This window comes from Muscardinus avellanarius (genome assembly GCF_963383645.1).
Source record: "Muscardinus avellanarius genome assembly, chromosome: 1".
In the NCBI taxonomy this organism is placed as follows: domain Eukaryota; kingdom Metazoa; phylum Chordata; class Mammalia; order Rodentia; family Gliridae; genus Muscardinus; species Muscardinus avellanarius.
Genome location: NC_137786.1, coordinates 184,826,837 through 184,839,779, shown reverse-complemented (window position 1 = coordinate 184,839,779; position 12,943 = coordinate 184,826,837). Strand labels below are relative to the sequence as shown.

The following is a 12,943-nucleotide window of genomic DNA, read 5'->3' as shown; positions in this document are numbered from 1 at the left end:
ACTGGGGATGGAACCCAGGGACATTCTACCTCCAAGTAATACCCTCAGTCCTATTTTTTATTCTTCATTTTGAAATAAGGTCTCACTGAGTTGCAAAGGGCCTCACTAAGTAGCTGAGGCTGGAGCAAACCACAATCCTCCTGTCTCAGCCTTCCAAATGCTGGGATGACAGGCATGTGTCATCATGCCTGGCTGCTTTTTTTTTTTTTTTTTTAAATGAGTTGCCTTTTTCATACATTTTTCAAACATGATATTTTACATACTTTTGTGGTACTGGGGATGGAACTGAGGGGCACTCTACCACTGAGCTCATCTCCCAGCCCATTAAAAAAATTTTTTTATAGGGGTTAAATCAGTGATGTGTACATGTATATATACACACAAATTTTTTACCCCAATATGATGTATGAATATAATGCACCAATAAAAAACAAAAAAGTAGTCCTTTTTTTTTTTTTTATTTTGAGACAAGATCTCACCCAGGCTAACCTGGAACTTGAAATCTCTCCTGGATTAGCCTCCCAAGTAGCTGGGATTACAGGTGTGCGCCACAATACCCAGCATATTTTACATACTTTAAAGACATTTATTAGAAAAAAAATTATTTTGTGAAACTTTTTTTGTGTGTGTGTGGTACTGGGGATGGAACCCAGGGGCATTCTACCTTACACCCCCAGCCCTATTTTTTATTCTTTATTTTAAAACAGGGTCTCACTGAGTTGCAAAGAGCCTTACTAAGTGGCTGAGGCTGTCGGCGAACCTGGATCCTTCTGTCTCAGCCTCCCAAATACTGGGATTACAAGTGTGCGCCACCAAGCTTGGCTTAGACTTTTTGTTTTTTGATTTAAACAAATTTCTGTTGGGTATCTAAATTTTGTAGATAAAAATAAAAAGGAGCTGGGTGTGGTGGCACACAGTTGTAATCCCTGCGCTTGGGAGGCAAAGACAGGAGGATCGAGCAGGTTCAAAACCAGCCTCGCTGGCTTAAGAGACCCTGTTTCCAAATAAAATATAAAATAGGTCTGGGAGTGTAGCCTGAGGTGGAAGGGTTCCATCCCCAGTCTCACCAAAATACATAAATAAATAAATAAATAAATAGAAATAAATAAATAGAAATGATTGAAAGTACAAGTCCAAAGAGGCATGCTACATAAATAATCTGATAAGTCACTAAACAAGAAGGCAACTTTCTCAGTTTTGTTTACATTTGGCATCTACTTGTATACTTGGGCAAGTTCTGTTCCCTCTAGGATCTTTCTGTTTCATTGTCTGTTTGCTTCATGTATGTGAGTGGATGAAGAAGCAGTTGAGAGACCAACAGTTTTCTTAAAGGGACTGTAGAACACCAGTATGTGCTTCATAAGCAGTTCTAGGGACTTAAAGGCCCATTTTGCCCAGGCTGAAGGTCTTCCTCGGATGGACATATTTGTGAGGGCAGTTAAATAGTTGGATACTTCCTGCCTTGATTTTTAGCAGATAACCAGCCACTGAGATTCTTGGATTTGTACTTCCTGTGGAAAGCCCTAGAGTTGGGACAAAAGAGCTGGCTTTCTTTTTTTTTCTTTTTCTTCTTTTTTTGGTTGTGGTACTGGGGATGGAACCCTTCTACCTCCAGGCTACACTCCCAGACCTATTTTATATTTTATTTGCAAACAGGGTCTGGCTTCGAACCTGCGCGATCCTCCTGTCTCAGCCTCCCAAGTGTGGGGATTACAAGTGTGTGCCACCACACTGGGCAAGAGCTGGCTTTTTAAGGAGTAAAGCACAAAGAAAGTACATGTATGAATGGAGAATGATAACTTCAAAACACTAGTTTGGTATTTCTCAGAAATATAGGTGTTTATAGTAAAAAAAACTCACAAATTAATAAAAATTACCTCAGATTTTATTACGTGGTAATAACTAATTTCAGCATTTTGGTGGACATCATTAAACTATGTGATATCTTTAAACTCTGCTTTGAGGAATAGCTAGGGACATTTATTCACCTGGGATTATGCACGAGGCAATCATCAGGGTAGTGAGGTGGGGCAAGCTTGGTTTATACAAGGGAATTCCTCCAGAACAGAGAACTAGCCCCCCAAATCAGAATTCATCAGTTGTTGCCCATCTTTGGGCATCAGAAGTCTGTAAAAAGCTCTTTGTTTTGTGTTTTTCTGCCAACACATGAGCTCAGCTGGCCTTGAGCTAGTGAAAGTGCTGAACCACTTTTGTGAGGCATCCTTTGTCCTTTACTTCTCGTTGAGCCTTCATTGTGTCCACCCAGGAAGGAGGCCTTTCCAATACAGCTATGTCAGAGAAAGCAGAGGATAGTAAGAAAGAGTTGTCACTTTTTCATCTTTCCTGCCCTTTCTTGGGAGGGGGGGACAGAGAGAGAGAGAGAGAGAGAGAGAGAGAGAGAGAGAGAATGAGTGTGTGTGTGTGTGTGTGTGTGTGTGTGTGTGTGTGTGTGTGTATTATGGGGGATTAAACCCAGAGGCATTCTACCTACACGCTATATTTCCAGTCTTTTTTATTTCTTATTAAAATAGGGTGGTGCTAAATTACTGAGGATGGGCTCAAACCTACAATCCTCCTGTCTCAGCTTCCCAAGTACTGGGATTATAGGTGTGTGCCACTGTGCCCATGCCTACTTTCTTAGGATAGTCTTGTTTGTTTTTTGTGGTACTGGGGATGGAACCTAGGGCATTCTATCTCTGAACTACAGCCCCAGTTCTATTTTATTTTTTATTTATTATTTTTTTGTTGTACTGGGGATGGAACTCATGGACATCCTACTTCTGAGCTATACCCCCAGCCCTATTTTTTATTCTTTATGTTGAAACAGAGTCTCACTGATTTGCAAAGGGCCTCACTAAATAACTGAGGCTGTCTGTGAACCACGATCCTCCTGTCTCAGTCTTTCAAATGCTGGTATTATAAACATGAGCCACCATGCCTGGCTTATTTTTTATTTTGGAACAGGGTTTCACTTCATTGCTGAGGCTGGCCTTGAACCTGAGATCCTCCTGTTTCAGCCTTTCAAGTACTGTGCCATCACACCTGGCTCCTAGGACACTTTTTGTGTGTGTGTGATGCTGGGGATTGAACCGAGGGGTATTCTACCTCTGAATCATACCTCCAGCCCAATTATTATTATTATTATTATTTTTTGTGGTTCTGAGGGTGAGGGTGGAACCCCCCAGGGGCTTTTTTTTTTTTTAAACCTTCGGGCTATACTCCCAGACCTATTTTATACTTTATTTGTAAACAGGGTCTCACTAAGTTGCTGAGAGCCTCACTAAGTAGCTGAGGCTGGCTTCGAACCTGTGCAATCCTTCTGTCTCAGCCTCCCAAGCGCAGGTATTACAAGCATGCACCATCACGCCCAGCGGTGTATACGTTACTTGTTTGCTATATCCTTCTGTCTGGAGGAAACAATATGAGGATTATTGTATGAGCCTAGAAATTGAATAGTCATTTTCATTTTGCTTTCTTACCTTATACTCTCTCCTTCAGCTCAGTTTTACAAAGAATGACATTGGTGTCAACTGGCGGCTCATATCTCATCTTAATCTTGCTCATTTCTGAAATGTGTCTGAGCTGCTTTCTCTCTTTAGCCACCTCTAACCACAAATGTGGACACAGCATTTGAGTTTATAAGTCTTTAGAGACACTCTGTATTTGGCTCACAGCAATGGAAGAAAGTCAACCAAGCATTGCTGAATGGATGAAGTTTTAGCTGCCTCTGTTTCATATTGGCGAAACTTCTTGTTTTCATCTAAAGAGAAGGGACCAAGGGAGTAAATGATTGCATTGTGTGCCTCTGGCTGGCTATAGTGCCTTGTTCTGTTAGGGCCTGTGAGGCAGGTGATCTTCATAACTAGATGTCTTAATTTTTTTTAGTATGTTTTTGTGATGACTTGGCTTGATAGCATTTATAATTTTAAATCTTAAAAGAATAAACAAAGGCCAGGCGTGGTGGTGCACGTGTGTAATCCCCAGTACTTGGGAGGCTGAGACAGGAGAATTGCATAGGTTTGAATCCAGCCTCAGCTGCTTAGTGAGTCTCTTGGCAATTTAGTGAGACCCTGTTTCTAAATAAAATAGAAAATAGGTCTAGGAGTATAGCTCAGAGGTAGAAAGCATGCCTAGCACCACAAAAAAAAAAAAAAAAAGTAGCCTGCTATTAGGTTAAGCATTTGTTTTCCCATTAACTGGGGACAGCTCGAAGTTGTTATTCAGTGGAGGAACTCTGGAAAATTAAATTTATTTTACCAAGCTGGCATAGTGGCACACACTTGTAATTCCAGTATTTGGGAGACTGAGACAAGAGGATCGCAGGTTCATGGCCTGTGATCATGAAACAGAGTGTTGATAATTTTGGGAGCTATTCTTGACCCTGGGATCTTCCTGTCTCATCTTCCAAAGTATTAGGATTACAGTGATGCAACACTCTGTCCAGCTTTTATTTATTTATTTTTTAAGGCAGGGAGTTGCTCAGGTTAGCCTTGAACTTGCAAACTTTCTGCCTCAGCCTTCTAAGTAGCTGGGATTACAGGGATGTGCCTCTGTGCTCAACAGATAAGGACTCTTTGTGAAGCATAAAATGGCTTTAATTTTTTATATTTAAGTTTTGTCTATCTCACACTTATTTTTTTAGTACAGTCTTATATTAACAAGGAAAAACAGCCACAGAAATTTAGTTAAGAGATACTAGGCAATAGTCAAGAAAAATTAGTCAAGAAAATATTAGAAATATTAATCAAGAAAAATACTAGAGTTGGGTGTCATGGCACACGCTTGTAATCCCCGCGCTTGGGAGGCAGAGACAGGAGAATCGCGCAGGTTTGAAGCCAGCCGCGCTGGTTTAAGAGACCCTGTTCCCCAAAATAAAAAAGTATAAAATAGGTCTGGGAGTGTAGCCTAGAGGTAGAAGGGCTTCCAGGAACCCCAGTACCACCAAAAATAATTAATTAATTAATTAATTAATTAATAAAAAAAGAAAAATACTAGAAATTTATTGGATTCTAAAACATATATAAAACAACAATACACTAGAAAATAGCAGTCTTGAATAGATTTGTGTACTGCAGATAAACTATTCAATATATGTTTTTGAGACAAATTATAATTCATATACAAATGTTAAAACTCAGAATAATGTCATTAGTAATACCCTTCAAAAATCTTATTGGGATTTTGAAAATATTTACATTAAATTTACAAATAAATATGGAGTTTATTAATATCTTTTTTTGTGGCACTGGGGATTGAGCCCAGGAGCATTCAACCTTTGAGCTACAATCTAGCCCTATTTTAATTTTTATTTTGAAACAAGGTCTTACTAGGTTGTTGAGAATCTCAGTGCTTTCTGAGGCTGTCCTTGAACTGGAGATCCTCTTGTCTCAGCCTCCCAAGTACAGGGATTACAAGCATGAGCCACCATGGCTGGTTATTAATATATTTTAATTTGAAGAATCCTTAACATTTATTATAATCTTCAGAACAAGTCTATGACATAGGTAAGATTAATAATTCCTCTTATAAAATGCAAAACAAAACCCTTAATTATTTAATAATGCCCTGCAATGAAGGAAATGAAAGTTATCTTGGCTAGAATAGATTCACAGTAAGATAAACATACAAAAATAATTGGCTTTTCTAATTTGTAGGTGCAAGACAATTCAACAGGGAAAAGAACTATAAAGTATGTAATTAAATTGAACAAAAAATATACAAGACCTCTGAGAAACAGTAGAAAAGATGATGAGCATAAAGGTGTGACTGAAGTCAGGCTACCTAATTTCAGATCCCAGCCCTGTTACTTACTAGCTGTGACTTTGGACATGTTACTTACCTGTCTTTTTTTTTAAAAATAGGGATAGCTAGATGTTGCTAAATCCTTTGTTAATCCAGATTATACACCCCATCAGCACTCTAAGAGTATACTGACTGAATCCTTTCAGAAGCAGCTTTAAAGTCTAAAGGAAGCAAAGAAATTGTCAAAATCAGTTGCCGTGCCTGGTGGTGTGCACTAATCCCAGTACTTAGAAGGCTGAAACAGGAAGATGGCAGGTTTGTGGCCAGCCTTAGCAACCTGTGAAGCTTTCACAATTTAGTGAAATCCTGTTTCAAAATAAAGAAAAAAATAGGGCTGGGGGTGTAGCTCAGAGGTAGAATTCCCACGACTGAAAAAAAAAAAAGTATCAGCCACCAAATCTTTGTTCGTTCTTTTCTTTTTCTTTTCTTTTCTTTTCTTTTTTTTTTTTTTTTTTTTTTTTTTTTTTTGCGGTACTGGGGATAGAACCCAGGGGCATTGTACTTCTGAGCTACACCCCCACCCCTATTTTTTAGTCTTTTGTTTGAAACAAGGTCTCGCTGAGTTGCGAAGGGCCTTGCTAAGTTGCTATTCACAAATCGGAATCCTCCGATCTCTGCCTCCTGAGTGCTGGGATTACAAGTGTGCTGTGCCACCATGCCAGCTGCCACCAAATCTTATAGATCAAGACTGAGGCTCTGAAAGAGATACTACTATACTCAGTACACTCAGGATCATGCAGGAAGATAGTAGCAGAGCCGGGGCTGGAACCTAGGCTATTTATTTATTTATTTATTTATTTATTTATTTATTTATTTATTTATTGTGTGTGTGGGGTACCAGGGATGGCCCCCCAGGGGCATTCTACCTCTTATTTATTTATTTATTTATTTACTTATTTATTTACTTTTTGTGGTACTGGGGGTGGAACCCAGAGGCTCTTCTACCTCTGGGCTATACTCCCAGACCTATTTTATACTTTATTTGGAAACAGGGTCTCCCTAAGTTGCTGAGAGCCTCACTAAGTAGCTGAGGCTGGCTTTGAACCTGTGCCATCTTCCTGTCTCAGCCTCCCAAGTGCTGAGATTACAAGTATGAGCCACCACATGGGGCTTATCCTTTATTTTGAAACAGGGTCTCACTAAGCTGTGGAAGCCCTCAGTAAGTAGCTGAAGCTGGCCACGAACCTGTGATCCTCCTCTATCAGCCTCCCAAGTACTGTGATTACAAGCATGCATCACCATGCCCAGCGAACCTAGGCTTTCTAACTCACTCTTAATTGTTCTTTTCACGGATTGTAGAATTCATCAAGCTGTCAAACATTTAATAAGCATATGCTATGTCTGAGATTTCTGTGTTAGATGTTTGATACTATGAATTATAATATCCTCTTCTATTTCTTTTTCTCTATATTAGTTGAGGAAAAGGAGTCAAAGAGGTTAAGTAACTTTCCTATGGTGGCATAACTTAAAAGTGCCAAGGAAGATTGAAACTCAGCTGTGTCTCATTTCTCAGCCCCATCTTTTTTACATTGTGTCTCACATATGTCTATTTTAGGGGTTTTCCCTTACTTTTGCTTTTTTTTTTTTTTTTTGGCAGTACTAGGGATTGAATCCAGGGGTATTCTACCTCTGAGCTACACTCCCAGCCCTATTTGCTATTCTTTATTTTGAAACAGGATCTCCCTAAGTAGTTGAGGGCCTCACTAAGTAGCTGAGGCTGGGTGCAAACCTGTGATCCTCCTGCCTGGCAAGTACTGAGATTACAAGTTTGAGCTACCACACCCAGCTTTTTATTATCCTTTTAAAACCTTCTTATTTAATATTCTGCAGTTGATCACACTCCTCATTGTTTTTTGATTTCCAGGCTAATCTCTGCTTTGTGGATGTTGACAACCACTTCATTGAGCTGCCAGAGGACTTGCCTCAGTTTCCCAACAAGTTGGAGTTTGTCCAGGAAGTCTCTGAGATTCTTATGGCATTTGGCATTCCCCCTGAAGGAAACCTTCATTGCAGCGAGAGTGCTTCCAAGTTGAAGAGGCTTCGGGCCTCTGAGTTTGTCTCGGACAAGAGGAATGGGAACATTGCTGGCTCCCCTCTGCATTCCTATGAGCTCCTCAAGGAGAATGAAACTATCGCCCGGCTGCAAGCCTTGGTCAAGAGGACTGGGGTGAGCTTGGAAAAGGTAAGATGCTGTATACGAGCCTGGGACACTTGCTCTGTGCCAGAATGCTGTCCTGGTGAAGTAAGGTATTGAATGATAAAGCACCCAGCTCAGCACAAGGCATATTTGTGAGCAATGAAAGAATGCTCTGTATGGGAGACTCTGATTCAGCTCTAGCAGATATTATCCTAGCACATGCTACTTGAATCTAAATCTGCGTAGCTTCTCATGTGCATATCAGGGAGGGCCTGCTGCCATTCTGTGAATGCTGCAGCATAGTGACTTGGAGAGATGGTGGCGGTAATCCCTGTGTTCAGACCTCTTTCAGATCCATTGCCCTCTGAATTTCACAGTGACCTAAGGGACATAGGCAGGTATTGTTAATTGTGTCAGAGCTGAAGAAAGCAAAGCTTAGAGAGCGTGAATGGAGAACTGGTCCTCTTGAATTCTAGCCCTGTGCCCTTTCCGGGGATGTATTTAGCTTTTCATTTCCTGACTTCGATGAAATTAAGCTTTCTGTACATGTTTACCCCCTCCTCCCTTCTCTCTCTCTCTTTCTTTTGTGGTACTGAGGGTGGAACCCAGGGCCTTTTCTACCTCCGGGCTAAACTCCCAGACCTATTTTATACTTTATTTGGAAACAGGGTCTCACTAAGTAGCTGAGGCTGGCTTTGAACCTGTGTGATCCTCATGTCTTTGCCTCCCAAGCGCTGGGATTACAAGCATGTGCCACCACACCTGGCCCCATCTCTTTATTCTCTCCATTCTCACTGTTAAATTACTTTTGTAAGTTACATATAAATAGTAATTTTGTTAGATTGTTTTCTGCTTTATTTAGTTAGTAGGGCGGATATATGTCATGGCTAAAGAGTAGAGAAATATTTAGGGAGATTAAAAACTCTGTGTGTGTGTGTGTGTGTGTGTGTGTGTGATTTTTATTTTTATTCTTTTGGTGCTGGGGATTGAACCCAGAGCCATTCTACCTCCAAGCTACACCCCCAGCCCTATTTATTTACTTTTTTTTTAGGTACTAGGGATGGAACCTGGGCGCATTCTACCTCCAAGTGACACCCCCCAGCCCTATTTTTTTTGTTGTTCTTTATTTTGAAATGGTCTTACTGAGTTGCAAAGGGCCTCACTATTGCTGGGTGTGGTGGCACACGCTTGTAATCCCAGCATTCGGGAGGCTGAGACCAGAGGATCGCAGTTCGCAGATAGCCTAAGCTACTTAGGCCATCTGCAACTCAGTGAGATCCGGTTTCAAAATAAAGAATAAAAAATAGGGCAGGGGGTATAGCTTGGAGGTCGAATGCCCCTGGGTTCGATCCCCAGACCTGCAAAAAAATAAAATAAAATAAAAAAAGGGCCTCACTAAGTAGTAGCTGAGGCTGTCCGTGAACCACAATCCTTCCTGTCTTAGCCTCCAGAATGCTGGGATTACAAACATGCACCACCATGCCAGGCTCCCAGTCCAATTTTTATTCTTTATTTTAAAACAGTCTTACTAAATTGAGGAGAGCCTAAGTAGCCAAGGTTGGCCCTGAACCTGTGATCATCCTGTCTCAACCTTCCAAGTACTGGGATTTCAAGTGCACCTCCATGCCTGGCTGTGTGTGTTTTAAAGAGAAATCTCTGGGAAGAAAGAGAAGGGAAGTGTTATGTGGGACAAAACCAAAGAGAGAGCCAGAGTCTGACCTTGTTTCTCTGCATTATTGATTTCTCACTGGTTTCTAGATTCCCCTCTCCCTTTATTTTTAAATACTGGGAACTGAACCCTGGACACCTACCTCAGAACTACACACCCAGCCCATTTTAAAAAATTTATTTATTTATTTATTATTTATTTATTTACTTTGTGTTATTAGGGATTGAACCCAGGGGCATTCTACCTCTGTGCTCTATTTTTTATTTTGAAACAGGGTCTTACTAAGTTGGTCTTCACCAAGTTACTGAGGCTGACCATGAACCCGCCATCCTCTTTTCTCAGCCTCCCAATACTGGGATTCTAGCCAAGGATCACCATGCCTGGCAAGATTTTCTTCTTTTTGACCCTTGGTAATTAGCACCTTTTTCTCATGACTGAACTTCTCTGGTCTCATAATCATCTTATCTCCACTTTCATTGAATCACTAAATATCTTCAAATGGTACTCTTTATATTAACTCCACATCAGAATCCTTTTTTCTTTTTTTTCCCCCCTTTTATTCTTACCTTCTTATCTTTGATGCTAATAAAAAGTACTGGAATGCTGGGCGTGGTGGTGCACGCTTGTAATCCCCATGCTTGGGAGGCTGAAACAGGAGGATCACACAGGTTCAAAGCCAGCCTCAGCTACTTAGTGAGGCTTTCAGCAACTTAGTGAGACCCTGTTTCAAAATAAAATGTAAAATAGGTCTGGGAGTGTAGCCCAGAGGTAGAAAGCCCCTGGGTTCCACCCCCAGTACCACACACACACACACACACACACACACACACACACAAAAAAAAAAAAAAAACAAAAAAAACCCCAAAAACATTTCTATCATTCAATGACTAATAAAAAAATTAAAAAATAAATAAAATAAATAAAATAAATAAAATAAAAACTACTGGAAAAAATCAGATGAATTAGATTTCTTATGAATAAAATATGTCTATGTACTCAGCTCTTATTTCTTTCCTATAGCTGGAAGTGCGTGAAGACCCCAGCAGCAACAAGGATCTCAAAGTTCAGTGTGACGAAGAAGAACTCAGGATTTACCAGCTAAACATTCAGATCCGGGAAGTTTTTGCAAATCGTTTTACTCAGATGTTTGCAGATTACGAAGTGTTTGTCATTCAGCCCAGCCAGGATAAGGAATCCTGGTTTACCAACAGAGAACAGATGCAAAACTTTGATAAAGTGAGTGTAATCCTGATGGGGTGGTGGTGAGGAATTGAAGAAGTAATTGAAAATGGTTTTTCTTTCATAATTTTCCTGGAATAGGTTTCATGGTCTTCTGATGTTGGGAAAATAGAAAATCTTTTTGCTTAAGACAGATAAACTAGCCAGGTATGATGGTACACACATGTTAATCCCAGCATTTGGGAGGCTGAGACAGAAGAATTGTGGTTCACGGACAGCCTCAGCTACATAGTGAGGTCCTTTGCAACTCAGTGAGACCCTGTTTCAAAATAAAGAATAAAAAAATGGGCTGGGGTTATAGCTCAAGAGGCAGAATGCCCCTGGTTCCACCCCCAGTACTGCAAAAAAAGAAAAATAGTTATACTGTCAAGGAATGGTGGCACATACCAGTAATCCCAGTGCTTGGGAGGCTGAGATATCAGGATCCGCAACTTTGTGGCCAGCACACTGTGATTTAGTGAGATCTTGTTCCAAAATAAAAAACAAAAAGAGCTAATTAGAGTGTCCTAGGATTCAAGCCCCAGTATCCCCCTCCCCTGCGCCTTGCTAAACACAACAGATGTACTGATTATTACTATCAGGTGATTTTTTAAAAAATTATTATTATTATTTTTTTTGGTGGTACTGGGGGTGGAACCCAGAGGCTTTCTACCTCCGGGCTATACTCCCAGACCTATTTTATATTTTTATTTAGAAACAGGGTCTCACTAAGTTGCTGAGAGCCTCACTAAGTTGCTGAGGCTGGCTTCGAACCTGTGTGATTCTCCTGTCTCAGCCTCCCAAGTGCTGGGATTACAAGCGTACGCCACCATGCCCGGCTCTATCAGGTGATTTATATCCAGCCAAAAGGTGTCTCTGTCTCTCTCTCACACACAGTTTCTGTTTCTCTCTCTCTCTCTCTCTCTCTCTCTCTCTCTCTCTCTCTCTCTCTCTCTCTCTCTCTCTCTCCCCCCCCCCCCCCTTCTTCCTCCTTTTTTTCTCTTCCTCCTTTTCTTTTTTTGTGAAGTGCTGGGGGAAAGGACTCTTTTTTTAAAATTTTTTTGGTGGTACTGGGGGTAGAACCCAGGGGCTTTCTATCTCCAGGCTATACTCCCAGACTTATTATTATTTTTTTTGGAAACAGGGTCTCACTAAGTTGCTGAGGCTGGCTTCGAACCTGCACGATCATCCTGTCTCAGCCTCCCAAGTGTGGGGATTACAAGTGTGTGCCACCACAGCTGTCTGGAAAGGACTCTCTTAAGTCAAAGGTGTGTGTGTTGAATGCATTGGTTGCCACTGTAGGTTATGTAAGTTGACACCACTGTCAAAGTTTCCAGATATCTGAATTTACATGAGTGTTAAAGGAAAAATTAGAAAAAAAGGTATTTTGAAGTTTGCTTTTTTTCTTTTTTGGTGGTGGTATTGAACCCAGGGGTATTCTACCTCTGAGCTACACCCTCAGCCCTATTTTATTTTTATTTTGAAACGGTCTCACTAGGTTCATGATAGTCTCACTATTTGTTGAAGCTGTACTCGAACTTAATGATCCTCCTGTCTTAGCCTCCCAAGTACTGGGATTACAAGTGTGTGCCACCATGCCCAGATTACTTTCTATAGAGACCTACTAGGAAGAATAACTTACTGTATTTCTTGGGCACATTGCATTTGCCCATCAAGGCTGACATACTTCATACTCTTTTCTTTGTCAAAAACTCTCCTTTTTTGCAGCACTCTGAATCAAACTGCATGCTAAGCAAGTGCTCTACCACTGAGCTACATCCAAACCCAGTAACCATTTCCTTTTGGTTCCACCAGGCATCTTTTCTGTCAGATCAGCCCGAGCCCTACTTGCCTTTCCTCTCAAGATTCCTGGAGACCCAGATGTTTGCATCTTTCATTGACAACAAAATCATGTGTCATGATGATGATGATAAAGACCCCATACTCCGGGTATTTGATTCCCGAGTAGACAAGATCAGACTGTTGAATGTTCGGACTCCTACTCTCCGCACATCCATGTACCAGAAGTGTACCACTGTGGATGAGGCAGGTAAGGCCTCTTTGGAGCTGTGCACTTTTAGCCTCTTGGACTATGTCACATGTTTCTATTCCTAAGC

General features: G+C 40.8%; 1 protein-coding gene across 2 annotated transcripts in view; it reads left to right on the top strand.

Moving 5' to 3' along the window:
• DENND5A (DENN domain containing 5A) overlaps positions 1-12,943 on the top strand; it is a gene marked incomplete at both ends in the record, with an annotated part of 102,304 nt that overhangs the window by 58,419 nt on the left and 30,942 nt on the right. For both annotated transcript variants that reach the window (XM_080703116.1, XM_080703115.1), the window contains 3 exons: positions 7,667-7,984; positions 10,629-10,844; positions 12,642-12,876. In XM_080703116.1, the coding sequence (XP_080559242.1) occupies positions 7,667-7,984; positions 10,629-10,844; positions 12,642-12,876 (769 nt within the window). The remainder of the gene's footprint in view (positions 1-7,666; positions 7,985-10,628; positions 10,845-12,641; positions 12,877-12,943) is intronic.